Consider the following 19,548-nt stretch of genomic DNA (forward strand, 5'->3'; position numbering starts at 1 on the left):
TGGCAATACACACTAATACGCGGGTTTAGCAATATGGCATCATAGGTTACTCTCTATGTGATACTTACAGCAACCCAATTCAAGAGGTCATACAGTTGCTGATCAAATAGTACTCACATCTATCCTATATCAACTGATTACTATGTCAGTCATATTTGACTCCAAACTGTCTTGACAGGTAGCGTCACACCATTATCGCTACATTTAATATTAATACCCTGTAACACCTTGGGGTATTTTGTACCCAGTAATTTTTTCATTCTATTGTCCACCCTTACATTCATCTTTCATTCAGATGAATGGTTATATGTTTTTGTCTGTAGCTGTGTGTCTGTTTAGGTTAACCACCCTAGTGGGTTAGGAAGTGGTTTTTTATTCTTATAAATTAATAAAGTTTTTTTAGTGTCAAGGCCTTTTCAGTGATAAAGCAAAGCTGAACAGGGAGCTCCAGCTATGCCTATATTGTTCTCTGGAGTGCAGGCACAGCAGCTTTCATGTAACCGTTTATTATTAAAACCTGCCTTATATTTTCAAACATCCTTGCTCATGTGCCCACATGATCTGCCCCTAATGCTGCTTTTTATTAATCTCCAGCCACTGCTTACCTGCCCCCTGGCGCTGTGTAAGTAGAAGCTCTGCTGTGCTGCAGACTGCTTCTCCCTTCACAGTACCCGTTCACCGCTGGACTCCATGTATAGTCAGAGTGCATTGGGTATACAGTACTGTATGTCACAAGACGATGAACTTGAGACCCTGACAGTGCAACGGGTCTGGCAGGAAATGGGCACACTGTGAATGGCTTCTCTTTAGTCTCCTTACACAGTGCTGGGGGGACAGATGAGCGGAGGAAGATGACTAATAAAAGCAGTACGGGGGAACAGATCATAGGAGCAAGTATGTTTTAAAATGACTGATGTAGACTAGTAAGATGGTGTTGATGTTGGGGGTGGAGCTTAGGGGGGGGATGTCCTAGGTGCAAAGGGGGGTAACTATAAGATACTCTGCCTTGGCCTCCCAAACTTAAGACATAAAGCTGGGAGAGTGAACTGAATCTTTGGCCCAAGAGGAAAAACAATTAAAAAAGGACCAGGTAAGACTTTAGTTGGGGTTTCACATTTCTTGCAACTTGCCCCTGGAGCAGAGATGTAAATATTTCAGTACTATCACAGGTCTATCTACAATTCTACATCCTATATGTCATCATTCTTACTCAGGTGTCCCGTGGACAGATAATGCTGTGCCAGTGGTGTGTCAGTGACCCCTCAGTAAAACCCAATCTATTTTATAATCCAGTTGAGGGTGTCTATTTAAGAAGAGTAAATGCCTTTTTTCTCTCAAAGCACAATTCAAGATGAGCTGAATAGCGAATCCTCAGGATCAAAATATCTAAATATTATTTTCCAGAACAGACAAGGCAAACTGAGATGAATAATTTGATTCTGGCATTAATGCAAATTCCTAAGACTTTGAGATTGACGGTTTCAGGTCATTTTTACACAGCATCGTTTTCCTGCCTTTAATCAGGTTTCCTCATAGAACAAACTTGCAAGATTACATAGAAGCATCCTTAGGCTTAATTATGCAACTACTACTTTAGTCAAGTGGCTGATAGTATTTTCTGATTTCATCAATAACATTTTATCAGATTTTTTTCCCCACAAGATTATTTTATCACTTGCTTTCTTTCACTTTATGTACTTTTCTATTTCAGGGACAATGTAATGACCATGCTTCGTTCACCGACACAGGAGCACATATGGCTTCTTTAACAGCATCTTCATTGTACCAAATTTTTTTCTTCTTTTTTGGCCATTTCCATTGTTGTGGACCACTTATTTTCATTGGGCTACTTCAACCCCATCATCTGTTTTTCTAGTTATGCCTTCCAGAAATTATTCGCCTTCATACGCCACAATTATGAAGAATATGACACTTAAAAAGGGCTACCTGAATGGTTAGCCATTGTCATCTCAGTAGGCCAATCCTCATTACCGGTTTGTGTTTCCAAATATAATTCTGGGTGAGTTGTGAGTTCACCTAGTCGCTTGTCTGCAAAAGGATTTGGTCTTCCAGTCTCTTCTGTAATATTTTGCAGTGTCCTTGAGTTTATTGAGATGCATTGGAAAGCCAACTTTGGCTTTGCAAAGCATCCACTCAAACACTCTTGAGAGCATCGGAGGTAGACCCAAGCACCTGCTTTCCGGTTTCTTTACATATAATTTGTTGAAAAAAAGTACTCTTCAGAAACCCAATTTACTTGCTTTATTTATTCTAAATCAAAGCTTACAGAATCAAAATGTCAAGAAAAGCTTTTGGATATCAAAACTGCTGATACCATCTGGACTTTTCTGACTTGCTCTCCTAGGCTTCAGTAGGCCTATGCTCTACTGAAACCGTTGAAAATGCCCCTCATTACCACTTTCATCTTAACTGTAGCCTAAATAGGCCCAGGCTACTACTTTTTGTCATTTAGGTTCTAGAAAGTTTAGGCTAAGCAATACATTTAAAATCACAAAATCACCAGAGAATGACCATAGCACATCCCACACACTGAAACACTCTTATCATTCACTGGACAGAGTGTGAAAATGAAACTGCAGCAAACTCTAATGTATAATATACAGTGGTTCAAGCATAACAAAAATAACCCAGTGAATGACCGCATTGGTCATTCACTGGAAGCAGCACATTTACTAGAACAGTTTGTAAACACTTCTGAAAATGGCAGCCAAGAACCGATGTATAAGAATGTTTTTTTCCATGCCTATATGACCCAAATAAAACATTAGGCATAACCAGTGCACACAGAAAACAGTGCTGGTGGATTTCTTGGGCAAATAAGACAACATTTCTGCCTTACTTTTTCCATTTTCTTGACGAGCAAGTCTAGGTACTCGCACCAGAAATGCATCAGTGAGGTTTTTGCAGTGGTGGTCATATTTAACTTTTTATTATTTATGAAATAAGTAAATCTCAATATTTTTCTGGGTCTCTGGATGACCTGGAATTTCTTTCAAAGTTACTCGCTTATCTGGATGGTTAAACATGTCTGTAATCTCCTGTGGATCTGGAGTGGGCTGGTGAGTTGGTTTTTCCTTATCGATATAGTTTCTTGCTTGAATCTTCCAGCCAGACCTGAAAACGTCTGTTTATTAAAATTGAGCACCCTCTTCCCTCCCTATTCTTTAAATACTGAGAAGCTGAGACACGTGATATGTGTTAAAAAAGGGGTCATCTCACTGGAAAGCTGTGTGAGGTGCCCTGATACCGACAAAACTGAGATAAAGGGAATATATTAGATTCTGTTAACATCTGAACTTGAAACTTAGTTCTGGTCTCCTGTTGTTCAAAAATTGGGGGGGGGGGGGCGAAATAGTGCAGCATGCTCAGTATTTCATCTGTGAAAATGCTTGAAGGTAAGACAAAAGCCAATTATAGTCAATGGAATCCATTCTGAATTTTTCTATTCCATCATACGACAAATCCATTAACTGCGGGGATTCCATTCTCCTGTTCCCAGTAGGCACGGAGAAACGGAAACCCTTAATGCAGATATGAACAGAGCCTTGGGCATCGATAATCTTCGTCTACTGATTAACACAACAGTGGCTTACAGCACTGAAGAATCGGAAACAGATTTTGTAAAGCCAGGATCTTCTTAATCCTCAGATGAAGTTCACTGGTAGCCCACTTGTCTGCTTTCTGTCAATTCTGTAAAAACTGGAACAGCTAAAATAGTACACTAATGTGAGGGCCCCACCAAAATGCGCAGAAGACCTGTGCGGCGCGAGCACACCGGAGCGGCCCCATTCAACGGGACAGAGAGCTGCGCAAGCGCGTCTAATCGAGGCAGAAGAAGGCTTCGGTCAGCGCCATGGAGACGGGGACGCCAACAACGGGGGGGTAAGTATATAACTTCTGTATGGCCAATATTTAATGCACAATGTATATTACAAAGTGCATTTATATGGCCATACAGAAGTTTTTAACCCCACTTGCTTTCGCGGGACAACCCCTTTAACTTCCCAGACTCTAATAATGTAGACCGTCATAATCTGGGCTGATTAGCCTGTTGAGGTGACTGTTGAATGGTACGATGACATTATATACTGTTATAATAGAAGAAGGGTGTTTATAGGCAATCTATACTTATAGTGTAGGACTGGTTAATGTACTTATATTTACAGTTTAGATGAACACTTGGCAAACACCTGTACAAGTAAGCCAGTAATGAGCTATGTGACAAGCTGCCAGTCACTAGATCATCTTTGAGAAGATGATATAGAAGATTTGTCCAAGTATGAATATAAAAGAACACCGAGATGACAGAATCTCCGGATGGTAAAGCCATGTGGACAAATTTGAACATCTCTTTTAAAATCTCTAGCAAAACATATTAAAAATGTGTTCACACGTAGCAGATTTGCTGCAGATTTGGGTGCAGAATTGCAACAGATTTCACCCTTTGTTAGGGCAGTAAATATGAATCCATTTTGTATCCATCTTGTATGCTTCTGTGATGTGATATATTGTCATTTTCCCTTAACAAGAATTTTGTAGATGTGCACTAACAGTTCAAAAGGCCTTGAATGTCCCATGCGGAGGATATAAAGAATCCAGACTGATGGTCTTATGTCAGCACAACCTGTTCTCCATGAAAAAGCTATATCTTATTGCTTATACATTTTGTTTTGGGAAGCCTATTACACATAGTTCCAATCTGCTTGAGAGAAGTCTGCCAGACAACTAAGACGTCAATATTCTTTTTAGTTTTATTTCAAATGATAATAAATGAATTATAATAAATTATAATTATTACAAGTGAGGCGTGTTCTAGCCTCATAGCAAATGTATTTTGTATATTTCTGCTTGTTAATGGAACAGATGACTTCTAATCACACCCAATGTGTGTGTGATCCGTAAGCCGCTCCGAGGGTGAATATAAACATTTAATTTGGAAACCTAAATTGTGTCAAGGATTTTGATGCAGATCTGTAGCAGATTTCACCCTTTCAGTGGACTTCAAATTGAAGGGGTGTTAAATATAAGTATATTTGCTTATAGGTATATCTAGGAAATATATTTATATTTAACACCCCTTCAATTTCTCTCTAAAAATTGAAAACACTGTTTTCTCATGAAGTTGTAGTGTCCAAATGGTCACATTCAAACTCAAAATCTAAAAAGTTCAAACAAACTTGACTGCACAAAAGTAACAGACCTAATATTATATTGCAGTTGGAGAACACAAGTCTCATTTGTTCTTATGCTCAAGCTCATTTTCTATTGAGAGATACTGCAATGTGATATATATCGTATACTTCAGAGAGAGACTTATAAATCAATAGAGCCCTCAAACTACTTTATACTGCCAGCGAGATGCTTTTTAGTCTTATTAATGTAAAAGCAGAGCATCTAAAAGCTTGTTCCAGAAATTGCATTCACAGCATTATTATATTGATCTAACGTCAGCTGGGAAATTAAAACTCTGCTATTAGAACGTTCAAGGCCATGTGAATGTAGTTCATAAGATCTTTACCTTTTTTGAGAGGCAGTACGCAAACAATTACTAAAATTCACAGGAAAAAATCTATACTAAGAGTACTGGTAAGCTTTTAAGTACATATGTTGTTTTTAATTCTCAACATAGGAATAAAAATCTAGTAATCTAGTTGCCTATCTATATGCCCCATTAGCTATTTTAGAAGGAAAATGCAAAGCCAAAAGATTTTTCCTCATCAACTAAAATATCAGACCTCGTTAGTATATTTGTGTGAAGCATTTGCTTTGGGCCAATGTTGGCCACTTGGAGTGCCTCTCTATGACTATGGGTTGCATTTTAGCCTTCCACATATCGCTATGACTTGATTCCATAAAGGGTGCTTCTGAGAAAGATGCCTGAGCTATGCTGGCTTTAAAGACTGCTGAAAGTAATGCATGTCACTTGAATGTCACTTGGTAAAGACTCTCAAAAGAAACAAAACTTACCTTTATTCAGTCGTCCATCTTGAAAAGGGCCCAAGTAAATTATAATTACTTACCCCAAAACTTAGACAATAGACAAAAGAGGTACTTACATTGAGTAAGAATTCCCAGGAGCTCCATTTTATAGATTTCCCTGGCTTGTTCCATCTGCTCCTCATGTGTTGCCTTTTCATTCATCAATCGTCGAACATGACTGTTTGCCGACTGGACCATGGAGTAGAACTGGTTTGCTGACCTTCGATTTACTTCTCCTCTCTCTATCCAAGTTAGGAGTACAGAAATGGCTTCTGTGAATTTGTTGTCATCTGGAAGAGAAGGAAATACATGGATCCTTGACCTAAAAATGAATGAAATTTTCTTACCCTCATTACATATTGTGTATGAGAGCAGATCAATAATATTTGATGTGTTTTACACACAAAGTATATAAATTCTGAGTATGCAGGCCATCGAGAATGAATCATGAAACAACTGTCTTAATACACATACTATCTATGTGCTACGGTCTATCTGGAGGACTGAAAAACAAGCAATCCATTTAGCCTAATAGAAAGCCCCGGGAAAAAGGCACCTGGTAAACTATAGATTTCCAACTGAATTCACATTTGAGCATTGCCAATATGTAAAATTGTCTATTCTCACATTTTAACTAGATCTTCGTAGTTTGGCGGGAGTAAAAGGAGGAATCCCAGGGAGGGACAAGTTAAAGACTACAGACTATTTCCTACTATTTTCAAGAGCACAACTCAATGTTCAGTTGCACTATTACCTCCTGAGAGAAGGGTCTGTTTCTAGAAACCAATATATATAGGGCTCATGGTATCGAATTATTCTAAACCTAACAGTGATTTTCAAGTTGTAAGTGTGAAATTACTTCGCAAACATTTCTTCCCACTTTATAGTTTAGCAGTTGTATCACATTCCTAAAGTAATCCGTGTTGTCATACATTCTTGCCAGAAAAAGTCTTACATGTATGGTGACATTCATTTCAGATGCATATGGGGAAATATAGTGGAAAAGAAAATAATTTAAGACATTTAAAAGGAACCTGTCCCATCCCCAACATCACCGTAGACTTAGTTATGGTGCTATTAGGGAACATGGCGTTGGGTGATGAATTTTTTTATACTCGCCTGCTCCTGTGATCCAGCACTTTCCCTCTCTGAAGATTGCACTGGCACTGCAAATCCGACTCTTTTCACAGTGCTGTACGTGTGCTCATATACACGTCTATAAGAGAGAGCATGCACGGCACTGTGAAGAATCGAATGTTCAGTGTGGTGTATAGACTTCAGAGGGATCACCAGAGTGGGTAAGTATATAAAATACATCACCCCACTTCCGGTCATGTCCGCTACCAGCATCATAACTTAGTTTATGGCGATGTGGCAGACATGACAGGCTCCCTTTAAAAGGGACAATGTTAGCCCTCTGGTTCTATGTAGTTCATGGTATGTATGCCACTTTGGCTTTGCAAGAGGGCATCATGGAAATGCCAAGGAGGTTCAGTATAAGAGCCACATTCCAGATTTAGCATTTTGGCCTACAAGCAGGACCAGTCAGTTATGTTTAGTGTACAGACTGTGTGCCCAAGGGCTACCAGTCATGGTGCTCTTACAGTTTCCCCTTATTGCCTAAATATGCACGAGCGCTGATCTCACTGCTGAGGTTATTAATCACTTGTATAAAGAGTTTAGACAGACAGACTTCGCTGCAGGATCGCAGGCTTCTCACTCAGAGATTCAACTTCTATGGGGAGCACTGAGCGGGGAGTACACAGAACGAGAAGCCAGCAATAGTTTTTATGCGGATTGAAAGTCAGCAATAACGACTTGTGAACAAACAGCGAGAGTTTTTTTGCATTTACACCGCACAATTATTGTTAAATTTCATTTGTTTGAACGGATGTTGAGCGATAATCGTTGTATATAATGGGCCATAAGTCTGTTTATTAATAAAAAGTGGACGGAAATTTAAATAAAAGTGGATGGAGATTTAAAAAAAAAAAGAAAAAAATGAAAGAAAAAAAAAAAAAGAAAAAAAGCAAATTAAATTATAAATCCCATCATTTTATCATCATGACTAACTGCTAAGACAAACAAGAAACACAGTTCATAATTTGTGATGCCGAGAAGGCGCCTCCACATATTTATTGCATGCTGTGCAGATTTTTCTTACATTGTTTTATTGTCAAAATAGTAAAAACAACTTTGAAAGAACGGTTTCAATTTAGAAGCATATTTTATTCCAACATTGTTGGTAACAAACAAGGCGTGAGAAAATCTTCCATTTTACTTTCGCTGAAAAATTGCTAAAGAATAAGATGAATTAAACATGGGTAGTGCAATTTTACAAGAGATGGGATGGAATGTTACAGCTTGATATACGCGAAAAACATTTATTTGTGGATTGTACTTGGACTGCCCTTCAGAATTTCCCCTTTTGATGAAGATGAAAATATTTGCTTTCCCTTTTTTCTTATCATGGCATGGCTTGAGCATTAAATGCCTGGAACAATACGCTTCTAATGTGAATCCAACAGCTGCTACATTATTTGGCACATACACGGGACGCCTAATTAATTGAACCAAAACTAGGAGATAACTCTTTCTACTGAAATTTACTTGGGCTATAAAATCCAGCAAAAGCTTTCTTCTGGGAGTCACTAACCTTCTTAAACTAGGGAAAGTAGGAATCTGAATTACATGAAGATAAGCAATGTAACTTTAACATTTCTGATGGCAAAATTGTCAAATGAATGACCTGGGAAAACTGGGCCATATGGAAGTCTCAAATACATAACGTTTAGCTCATACAATGTATACTATGGCCATAAATCAGATGTAATTAGAAATGAATTTTGCCAAGTCCAATTAAATGTTATCCAAATATATAAATTTAGCCTGTACGGACATTACCCATGCTACAGTAAAGCACTGACCGATGTAAAGAGATATCTCCATAAGGAAATATGGATTATCTACATAGAGGTAATTGGGCTTAGAATGTATGGTGACATTTGAACACCTTTTACAGATTATATGGAGATTTATGGAGAAATTTAATAAGAGTGTTGTTTCGCATGTCAGTCTTAAACCTAAGTACGTTGGAGTAAGATGTGGCAAATTTATCAAGTGGCGGATGTCTCTTAACGCTTTGCAATCCAATTTTGGATTCAGGGTTTCCTAGGGGGCTTTCTCCTTCTGCCATTATACAATGGCGCCATCTGCTGGCTAGAGCCAGTACTGCAGTATGTGACATGCTGGAGAGGCCCCCCCCCCCCCCCCCCCGACAACAGAGTGGCCAGTAACATACAGTAAGAATACCCTGCTGGACGTCTTCAGACATCGGAGCTGTACAGCCTTCAATCAGAATGTCTTTAGACGTTAGACAGTGGATTGGAAAGGGTTAATAAATCTGGCGGGTCTTTGCCTGTGTGTTTGCGGAAAACTAAAATCTTCTTTTGGTATAAGAAGGTGTAGATCTGCACTACAACTTACACCGGTGTCTGGCATAAATTGTAATAAATCTATAAATTTGTGGGAAAAGTGTTGAGGTGCAGTGTAAAAAAATTAATGCTAAAAAACTGGAGAAAGTGGCTTGAGAAATTCACTCTTAAAGGGATTGTCCGAGGTTATTTTGGCAAACATAGCACCACCCTCGCCCATGGTTTGTGTGTGGTATTGCAGCTTATCTCCCGTTCACTTCAGTGGAGTTGAGCTGCAATACCCCAACATAACCCTATGGGTGCTGTGTTTGGAACAATTCAGCCATATTTTTCTAACCATGGACAACCCCTTCGATCTACATAAAAAGTCGTGTTTAATTGCATTACTTCTACTGGTCTGAAGCTAGAACCAGTAATGTAATCCAGAGCTGCATTTAAAATTCTGCTGGTTGCAATAGAAAACTAGCGACAGGATTGTAGATGTACATATCCCTAACAGTTCGGTTTTCCCTTGTCAGAATGCTCTACAATGTCAGGTGCAAATACTACATTTTCCATAATGTAACCACATAGCAAGCTCTATACAGGCATTGACACCAGCATGGAATGTTGGGAGATTTCAGCTCTGAATCCTACAGAACTGTAAATACAGCTGTGGACTATCATACAGATTGTAACTCAGGACCACATATCCTTGTGGTAGTTGCTCTGCCAGAGATAAATAAACCTAGATCAGCTACATCTGTAGATCCATTGTAACATTGCACATTTATTTGAAATAAAAAAAGGGCAAAAACTAATTAAGAATTTGCTGTTAGATAGGGAATCAAAAGGTAACAAAACTGGAGGAACAGGAATGTATTCCCCTTCTGACCACTACCTCAAATCACAAAGAATTTGTTGGTAAAATTTGTTACCATGAATTTTTTAGACTTCACAAGCGAAAAAAAAGCATCTTTATAAGGTACAAACCTTTCAAAAACTAATGTGAAATAACTAACATTCTTTGGGATATAAACATTTTACTTGAAAACAGGTGAAATATAAATATCAATGGGATATTAAAAGTCGTCTGCCACTTAAACATTAGCCCCATTAACTGTTAACACTAGCAGATCAGCGCTCAGACATGCAGTGCCATCATATTTCTATTTCATCTGCCAACACAGAGAAATGTTCATTCTTTTGCCTGCGTGTTGTATACAAATGAGCCCTAAACTGTCCGATGGGCGGTCTGCTCCGCCCTGATTCGTCCTGTGTTTCTTCTATTAATCTTCTTCAATAACTTCACTTGCCTAATGATTGATAGCACCCTTCTGCTTAAATACACTCACAAGCACAAGGGAGCGGTTAATCATTAGGCAAGCAAAGCAGCTAAAAAAGAATGAGAGCGGAAGCACAGGGCTAATTGGAGCCAACACGACCGCCCATCGGACAGCCTAGGTCTTATTTGCTTACAGCACACAGAATGCAAGAATGAAGATTTCTCCATGACGAAAGAGTGACAGAAGAAATAAAGGTATGATACCACTGCATGTCTGTCAACTAATGCTAACAGTTAATATTTCACACGTAGTGGAAATGCTGCGGAACGCCGCTGTAAATTCTACATCCAAAACGGTCAAAATCTGCACCAATGGTGTGGATTTTGACTCATGAACAGCTATGCATCCGCAGCCGATTTCAGAAGACATCATGCTCTCTCTCGCCTCTGAACGTTTCGCTCTCTCAGCGCTTTCGTCTCTGGGCACCTGAAGGCCTGTAGTGACTGCAGCACTGTTGGTCACTTCCGCATCAGCTGATGGTGCAGATTTTGACTCCGTTTTGGATGCGGAAATGCTGCAGAGTAAAATCTGCAGCATTTTCCCTACGTGTAAACGTATCCTAAATGTTTTTCTGGGTTAAGAAAACTTTATTTTCTGCAGGGTGTATTCAAATTTAAAAGACGTCCTAAGATAATATGATATAAAATATGATAATTCTTGCAGCCTAAATTGTAAATTAAGTTAATCTATGCCTAAAACATTTGTATAAATAGACCACTGAAGAACATAATGGTGCACAGATAACCTTAAAAAGCTCCTAGGGCTTCCCTGCGGAAGAGTGAAGATTAAAGAAAGCTGTCCAGTCAACTGAGATTATCAGGACTAAAAGTAGATATTATTTGTGAAATGTACTTTGTGAGGCAGGCACATCTCTTCTCAAATGAAAAAGCACAAGGGAAACAAGCAAATCAAAAGATGCTGAAGGCAAGTAAAAAACTGCTCAGATTGTAATATGTTGAGATGTTGGAGACGGTAGGAGAGGAGGGCTATGGACATTCTTCTGGCAAGAAATGTAAAAATATGGGGCTAACCGCTGAGATGGGGCTAGGCAAGAGTCCATGTACAAAAATATTTCAATATTCAGCACCTTTATGTTTAAATAGACTTGAAAAGATGTAGATTGTACTTTTCTTTCTTTGCATTAGTGGAGTAAGCTGGAAATAAGTGCTCTTGAATCCTTTCAGTGAAGAAGCGTAATTATCCATCTATAACCTATAAGAAGGATGGCAGGATGCATCTTGCAATAAGATAGATTTGACGAATGGGTTGCATAATATTTACTCCCATTACTCCACTGCTGTATTATTGAATTGCTGCTGTTTTTAAAAAGGTAATAACTCCTGTTGGTACCAATGCTTTAGGGGGTGGGGCCAAGAAGAAATCACAAGGGAATATGTATTCCTCCAAGCATATCAGCACTTGGGTACAACATCCTACGATTACTTTTAGTTGACACCAGAAAAAGTTACCTAGATCTCTGGTAGTCTGTAGTAACACACAACGTTTGCTTGCATAATCCTTTGATGTGTAGTATTCACCCACGAGATGACCATATAGCCAACAACATTATTAGAATTATAAATTGTACAGTTGCAAATTTTTCAACCCAAATTTACAAACTTTTAGCTGTTGACAGAAAACCAAATCAAAGAAGAACAATTTAAATAGCTCAACACAACCAGTGGTTTTTCCAAATTCAACAGAAAATGACACTTTTATTAACTATTACAGTCTCAGAATTATTCAGCCCATTTATGACAAGCATTTTTGGTACTTTGTAGAACAGCCTCTAGCTGTAATGACCTGTGTAAATGTAATGCATAGTTAGACACTAGAGATAAGCGAGCATACTCGATAAGGCAAACTACTCGAGCGAGCAGTGACTTATTCGAGTACCTGCCCGCTTGTCTCTAAAGATTCGGCTGCTGGCGCGGGTGAGAGGTGAGTTGCGGCGGTGAGCAGGGGGGTGCGGGGGGGGGGGGGGGGGGGGAGAGAGAGATCTCCCCTCCGTTCCTCCCCGCTCTCCCCCGCCGCACCCGAATCTTTAGAGACGAGCGGGCAGGTACTCGAATAAGGCACTACTTGCTCGAGTAGTTTGCCTTATCGAGTATGCTCGCTCATCTCTATTAGACACCAGTTTCTGGCAGCACTCCTGAGGAATCTCAGCCCATTCCTCATGGGAAGTGACCTCCAGTTTGTTCACTAATATTTTTGGGTTTCCATGCTGCAACTTCCATCTTCAAATCCCACCAAAGATTTTCCATAGATTTCAAATCAAGCGACTGTGATGGTCATTTCAAAATCTTCCATGACATCGGAAACCAGGTTTTGGTGGATTTTGAGGTATGTTTGGGATCACGGTCCTGTTAGAATGTCAAATGACGGCCAAGCTTCAGCTTCCTCACAGAAGTAGTAACATTTTTTCCTAGGATTTCCTGAAACTTGAAGTAATATATCTCGCCTTCCAGATACTACAGATTTGCACTGTTGAAGGAAACTGAGCAGTTTCTGAGCATCACCGAGCCACCACACCATGCTTCACCACGGGCAGGGTGCATTTTCAGCATATGCTCCACTCTTCTTCCTTCAGACATATCGCTTATCCATAGGCCTGAAAAGTTCCAGCTTTGCTTGATGTTTCTAAAACTTTTGTGGCTTACTTATATGGTTTTGAGCATATAGAAGCCAAATTTCTTGTACTACTGGGTCTGTAGAGGTGTACTTCTTGGGAGTTTGGGCAGGAAGACCTTCAGTATTTAGTGTGCACCTCACTGTAAACCTGACTGCCTGCTGCCACTAAATCTTGCTACAGATCCTTTGCCGTCACTTGATGACCTTTGACTACTTCCTCAGAAATCTGGAGGCAGCTGGTGATAGCTTACACTTTCTGCCACACCCAGGTAGTATGCTCCTCTAACCTTGAACTTGAAAACTATGCTTATAACTATCTCTAGGAACATTCAGTGCCTTTGCTATCTTTTTGTCTCTTTTCAAACTACTAACGACCACTTGTCTGTATGTTTGTGTGTGAGTGCTTCTCATGCGCTGCCCCTGGTAACGTCATCACTCCGCCCCCTGGTGACGCCATCAAAGCATATATAAAACATAGAGCCTGACCACCAGAAGAACAACACAGTTAGGGTTCTTGGAAGAGGAGGACAAAAATAACAAAATGAAAACACAACTAAGCCATTATTATCTCAGAAGACAAAACTCAGCAGTCCTGAGAGAAGACACTTCTCTACTTCCACTAGAGATGAGCGAACGTACTCGTTAAGGGCGATTTCGCAATCGAGCATCGCTATTTTCGAGTACCTGGCTACAGGGTGAAAAGATTCAGGGGGCGCCGGTAGCAGGTGTGTGTGAGACAACACCTGATTTGCAAATGCGAACTCCTATGAGGGATTCTATTCAGAGTAGTGCTATTTTGGGTTCAATTAGGAGAAACCACTAGTTTTGTTGAGCTATTTAAAGAGTACTTGTACATTCATGCAGGAGCGCTCCGTTGGCCGTTTTTGGCTGCTTCCGTTATCTTCACTTACCCGGAGGTGGTGAAAACCGCCAATGGAGTACGAGCCTTCCAGCGTGAAAGTGCAGGGACATTTTAAATTATTTTTCTTTGATTGCTTTTTTTTGCAACCAGCTGAAAATTTGTAAATTTGGCAGATAAACCTAGTTTACAATGGGGTTGATTAATTTTTGAATACAACTGTATGCAACTGGAAACTGTTGGGTCTTCTAGGAAAACTGCAGCTCTAGTTGTTATGGGGCCAGTATTGTTGCTGCTATGTTGAAGGATAACTCACAATGCAGTGAAGCATACTCTTACTTTACCAAAACTAATGACAATCCATAAACACGTTTATTCTTATTTCATGTGCCAGTGGTGCAGTAAATATCCCAGCAAGTACTTACCTTTAAGCTTGTCAGCAAGCACTGTGGCTTCATGTTCAGAATAATGCATGATTGTTGGTGGTGATGGGGGCCGTAAGTGATCTACTTCTAGTTTGCGCCGATGACGCTCTTCCCTTGCAAGCATTCTCTGTTTGCATTCCCATTCATAAAAATCATCTCTTGCTTGGGCAAAATCTACATGCAAGCGACCAGAGTCCTTTTTATCTGTACTTGATCCTAGTCTCATTCTGTAACCTTTAAATAACAAATTTCACAATTAGAAAAAACATCAAAAAGCTGATTCAATCCAACCTGTAACAACTACACCATTTGTAGAGCCCTTTTGTATTATTCACAATGTATTTTACAATACAGTTAACAATGAATGATGACTTCTCTGCCATAATGACCTTTATCAAGCATTACGACCTAAAGAGTTGCACTCTGGGCATTTAGAACATGGTGCAGATATTTTGGTGAGTGCTTTCTTCTACTAAATCTGGATATATTTCAGGTTTCGGACAAACTCCCCATTTGAGGATGCTGTGTAGCTCTTCCTTTTGAGCCAATTAACAATTGAGATTCCTGCAACTAAAAGCATTTGTTTAAACATAATATTATAGTAGACATTTTTAGACATTAGACATTTTTGAAGCAGGTATTATTGAAAGAATGTATTAGACATTAATAACAGACTAATGTTCATGTAGATTTAATCAGTATTGACTACTTAAGCAATCGGGAGTCTAATCTTGGGCTGTAGTGTTAATCACCATCTAGGCTTCTCATGTTTGATCAAACAATGGGCGTATTCATCAATGCATTTTGAGCATGCTTGGAGGATGGAAAACATAGAAATCAGGACTGTAGTACTAGGCGGTAACTGCTGTCAGCTCTCTCCCCCAACTCCTGGCTGGCCATACTCCGCCTCTTCCCTGATATCACTACCATTAACACTCCCCCCGACTAATCCTCCTCGACCTCTCCGCTGCGTTTGACACTGTTGACCATGACCTCCTCCTCGCCATGCTCCACTCTATCGGCCTAAATGACACTGCTCTCTCTTGGTTCTCCTACCTCTCTGACCACTCTTTCAGCGTCTCCTTCACTGGCTCTATCTCCTCTCCGCTCCGCTCCCCCTTGCTGTTGGGGTCTCTCGGGGTTCGGCCCTTGGTCACCTCCTCTTCTCTATCTTCACAGTCCCAATCGGACAAACCATCCGCAAATTCAGCCTCCAATACCATCTCTATGCTGATGACACCCAGTTATACACCTCTTCCCGTGAGATCTCTGAACCATTCATCCAAAATATCACTGACTGTCTGTCCGCCTGCTGTGCTTAATACGATGTCCTCCCTTTTTCTCAAACTTAACCTCTCAAAAATGGACCCTCTCTTCTTTCCGCCTTCCAACTGACCTCCCCCACAACATCTGCATTCCAGTGTCTGGCATCATAATAACCCCCAAACAGCATGCCCGCTGTCTTGGGGTCAGACTGGACACAGACCTCTCCTTCCCCCCCCATATCCAATCCCTGGCCCGAACATGCCACCTGCACCTCAGAAATATTGCTAAAATCTGTCCATTTCTCACCACGGACACGCTAAAGACACTTGTTGTGGCCCTCATCCATTCCCCATTTGATTATTGTAACTCCCTGCTCATTCGCCTTTCCTGCACACGTTTAATGCATCCCACTGTGTCATGTTCAAAAACTATTTTTAAGAACTCCAGCGTTTCCAGGGTCAGAACAAAAATCCTGAACGCTTCAGCTCAGCACTGGAAATGCACTTGGAGGTTTTTAAAGTGTACCAGAGATGTCTGGATCTCTTTCTCAATTAGCTAAATCCCAAAGTCGTATCCTACTGAATCTATAGCTAGCCTGTGAATGTTTCATAGACACACGGTACTTGCACTTCAACATTTAATCGAAGCTACCAATAAAAGGCAACAGCAATAAGAGGAGTTAAAATTGGAAAACTCCTGTAACTGAAAAGAGACCAAGTACTTACTTCATTCCATATCCTATAGTCACCAAGTACTTAAGAAAAACTGCCTTCTTGTAATTCCATACTTTCATATAGCTTCACAAACTTCTTGGATTGTGCTTAGACTAAAAGAAGTGTAATTCTGAGAGTAGAACGAGCGATTCTGTGGCCCGTTTTAAGCTGTTCTACCCTACAATGCCAGTGTCTATACACTGTATATTTGTGCTTTTAGCTATTGTGGCAACTGACCTTTTCACACGACAATTATGTTTTATTGCAGTCGTATAATAAATGGTTTACTTGGAAAGGAAAATACAAATATATAAATGCCCGTAAGACAGAATGTTGCTGCAAGGTCATCAGAAGTGATTTTCCAATATTTAATGGCACAGCATAAACAAATATTACACTTTACTGTCAGACCTGTTATTTTCTAGACGGACAGCTGTGAGGTCCTACAGGGAATAAAAGCATCTCTGAGAACATGACCCAAGAGGAAGGAAAGGACACAACAAATTTGTCTTTACAAAATGCGGTTTAAAAAAAAAAACAGCAAATAGGTTTGGAACAAACCTTAAATTTGTCAAGACATTCTCTGCTCAATCAAGTGACAAGCCTCTCGGCATCCTAATGACAGCGTGATGGCAGCTGGCAGGACTAGGAGACTGGTATGCTTAAGCTTGATAAGTGGATCAGATGAGACTGCACATGGTGTGATAACACAAAAACTCACTAACACTTATAATAATAGTAAAACTTGTTGATAGGTCACTAATTGCATTTCTGCAGTCTCCATGGCAACCACACAATTCGGTTTCCTTCGAAGCATCATGGATTGTTACACATTAACTGAAGAAATGTGTTTATTATTTGGCACTTGAAACCTATGTAGAGATACCATTCTCTTCCAGGCTGCTCCACAGACAACAGGAACAGCACCGACACCCGTGGTTTGTAGGAACGTACAAATTAGTGTATGGAGAAGAGATAAGCTGCAGGACAACAGTCCATGCAATAGTTTTTACCACTCTACATCCAATGTATGCAGCAAACTGGATTGTTAGGGTTTCCTTTCTCTATAAAAACAAAAGGTTGTGGGAATATGATGAGTTGTCCTAAAAGTGAGTGACACAAGGAAAATCAACAGTTGTAACTGTACGTCTGACAATGTGTCAGGTTGCGCCTAATGACGCAAGGACGAGGGGTACCTCAAGATAACCTGTTTATTTGCGGCATGAGAAGGCATATCGCTGCCATAGAGATTTGGTTTCACTAGCAGCGTGGCATGAAACCAAGCAAAACTGGGATGATTGTTAGGTGCAAATCTGCAATCCAATCAAAATCTGAAATATGCCAACTGGAAGATGGTTTATCATGACTGGTACAATGAAATGAAGCAAAGCTCGGTACGCCTAGTTCCCGTTCTCTTTTGTACAGTTTCCACCCTATGACAATTATTCTAATTTACATGCAGGTTGATTCTTCACCAGTTGGAACATTCAGGAAGCAGTCAGTGCTTGGTTGTGATGATTCAACAGTGATTTATGTTAATGTGTCGCTTTTAATGGCAGCCTGTGCTTTTTCAAAAGTAAACAAAGAACTTCTTTATTTACACTCATCGGGGGAAAGAAAAAAAAAAATCAAGCCCCTTGAAGAAGTTGTCATTTTTGCTGCTAAACGTGGAAGATCTGCAGTTACATCTCAGGCAGATCTACAAATGATGAGTTGTGGCATCATTGAAGTCCTAAAAGTTGTACCACCCATGACCTATAAAAAGGCTCAGAGGCTCCTTGTGTGTAGTGACCTCTTTTTTTTGCTTGTGTAGAGCTTGTTGACCGCTAGACGCCTCTACGACGCAATCAAAGAGATTTCACTTAGTTAACAGAGTTTAAGAGAGGGCACATCATAGGAATTCGTGAAACGGGCTTGGGATTGCAAAGTTCCCATTCATTTCAATGTCTGCGATACCAAGCTTGGCCACTACAGTGGACAGCTGATCGGCAGGGATCCCTGGTGACAAGACCCCCACTCTGCTACTACTGAGGACCTATCTTAAGAATAGGCCATTAGTAGTTTATAACTGGGCAAGCCCTTTAAAGGCTTATTACCATCTCATAAAGTGACAGCATATCATTAGGATATGCTCTATAATTGGTAGGGGGTCTGATCTCATCCCCATCAATCCTGAGAATGAAGATGCTGTAGTAATTGTACGCTATTGTTATTTGTACGCTTTAGGACAGTACACAATATGGGGGGCTAGGGCATAAACAGAAGGTACCGCACAGTACGCCAATGTGAGGCTGGGTTCACATTCACATTAAATATGAGCATTCTTCTGTTCCATTATGGGACAGATAGAATTCCAGATCCATGAAACAAGGGAAACAATTGATGCCTGATGGAACCCATTGACTATAATAGGTTCCTTCAGAATTGCATCATTTTACAAAAATAAACAATATATTTTCTGGCAATTATGATGATAACCCCTTAAAGAAATGTAAACAGAGCCTATGGCTGGCCCTGGACTTAATGGCATGTCACCAATCATTTAAAGGGTCACTCCGGTGGAATTTTTTTCTTCCTTCCATACGCAACTAGGCCCCCAGTATTTATAAGTTGGCAAGTATTACCTTGGTTAGTTATTCCTATCTACTGGACACTCTGCATTGTTCAGGTCAGTTTTTCAGTCAGGGTAATTCCTGTCTGATGATATTACATGGATTCTATCACACAGGCTCTTCATGGGTTGGGCTGGGGGGGAGACACAGAAACCCCTATCACAGTTATGGTTTATCATTAGAGGCTCTTGTCAAACATTTATAATGAAGGAGATCACAGCTCATTCTCGTGACTATATAATTGTGATAGTCTATTTAGGTGAATGTAGACGATAATGGCAGT

General features: G+C 40.1%; 1 protein-coding gene across 7 annotated transcripts in view; it reads right to left on the bottom strand.

Moving 5' to 3' along the window:
- The window catches only part of ENOX1 (ecto-NOX disulfide-thiol exchanger 1), a 550,861-nt gene that overhangs the window by 110,843 nt on the left and 420,470 nt on the right, over positions 1–19,548 (bottom strand). For all 7 annotated transcript variants that reach the window (XM_066581809.1, XM_066581791.1, XM_066581817.1 and 4 more), the window contains 2 exons: positions 14,675–14,908; positions 6,078–6,290 (listed from right to left, as the gene is read on the bottom strand). In XM_066581809.1, coding sequence (XP_066437906.1) covers positions 6,078–6,290; positions 14,675–14,908 — 447 coding nt within the window. The remainder of the gene's footprint in view (positions 1–6,077; positions 6,291–14,674; positions 14,909–19,548) is intronic.

This window comes from Eleutherodactylus coqui, chromosome 1, assembly GCF_035609145.1.
Source record: "Eleutherodactylus coqui strain aEleCoq1 chromosome 1, aEleCoq1.hap1, whole genome shotgun sequence".
NCBI classification, from domain to species: Eukaryota; Metazoa; Chordata; class Amphibia; order Anura; family Eleutherodactylidae; genus Eleutherodactylus; species Eleutherodactylus coqui.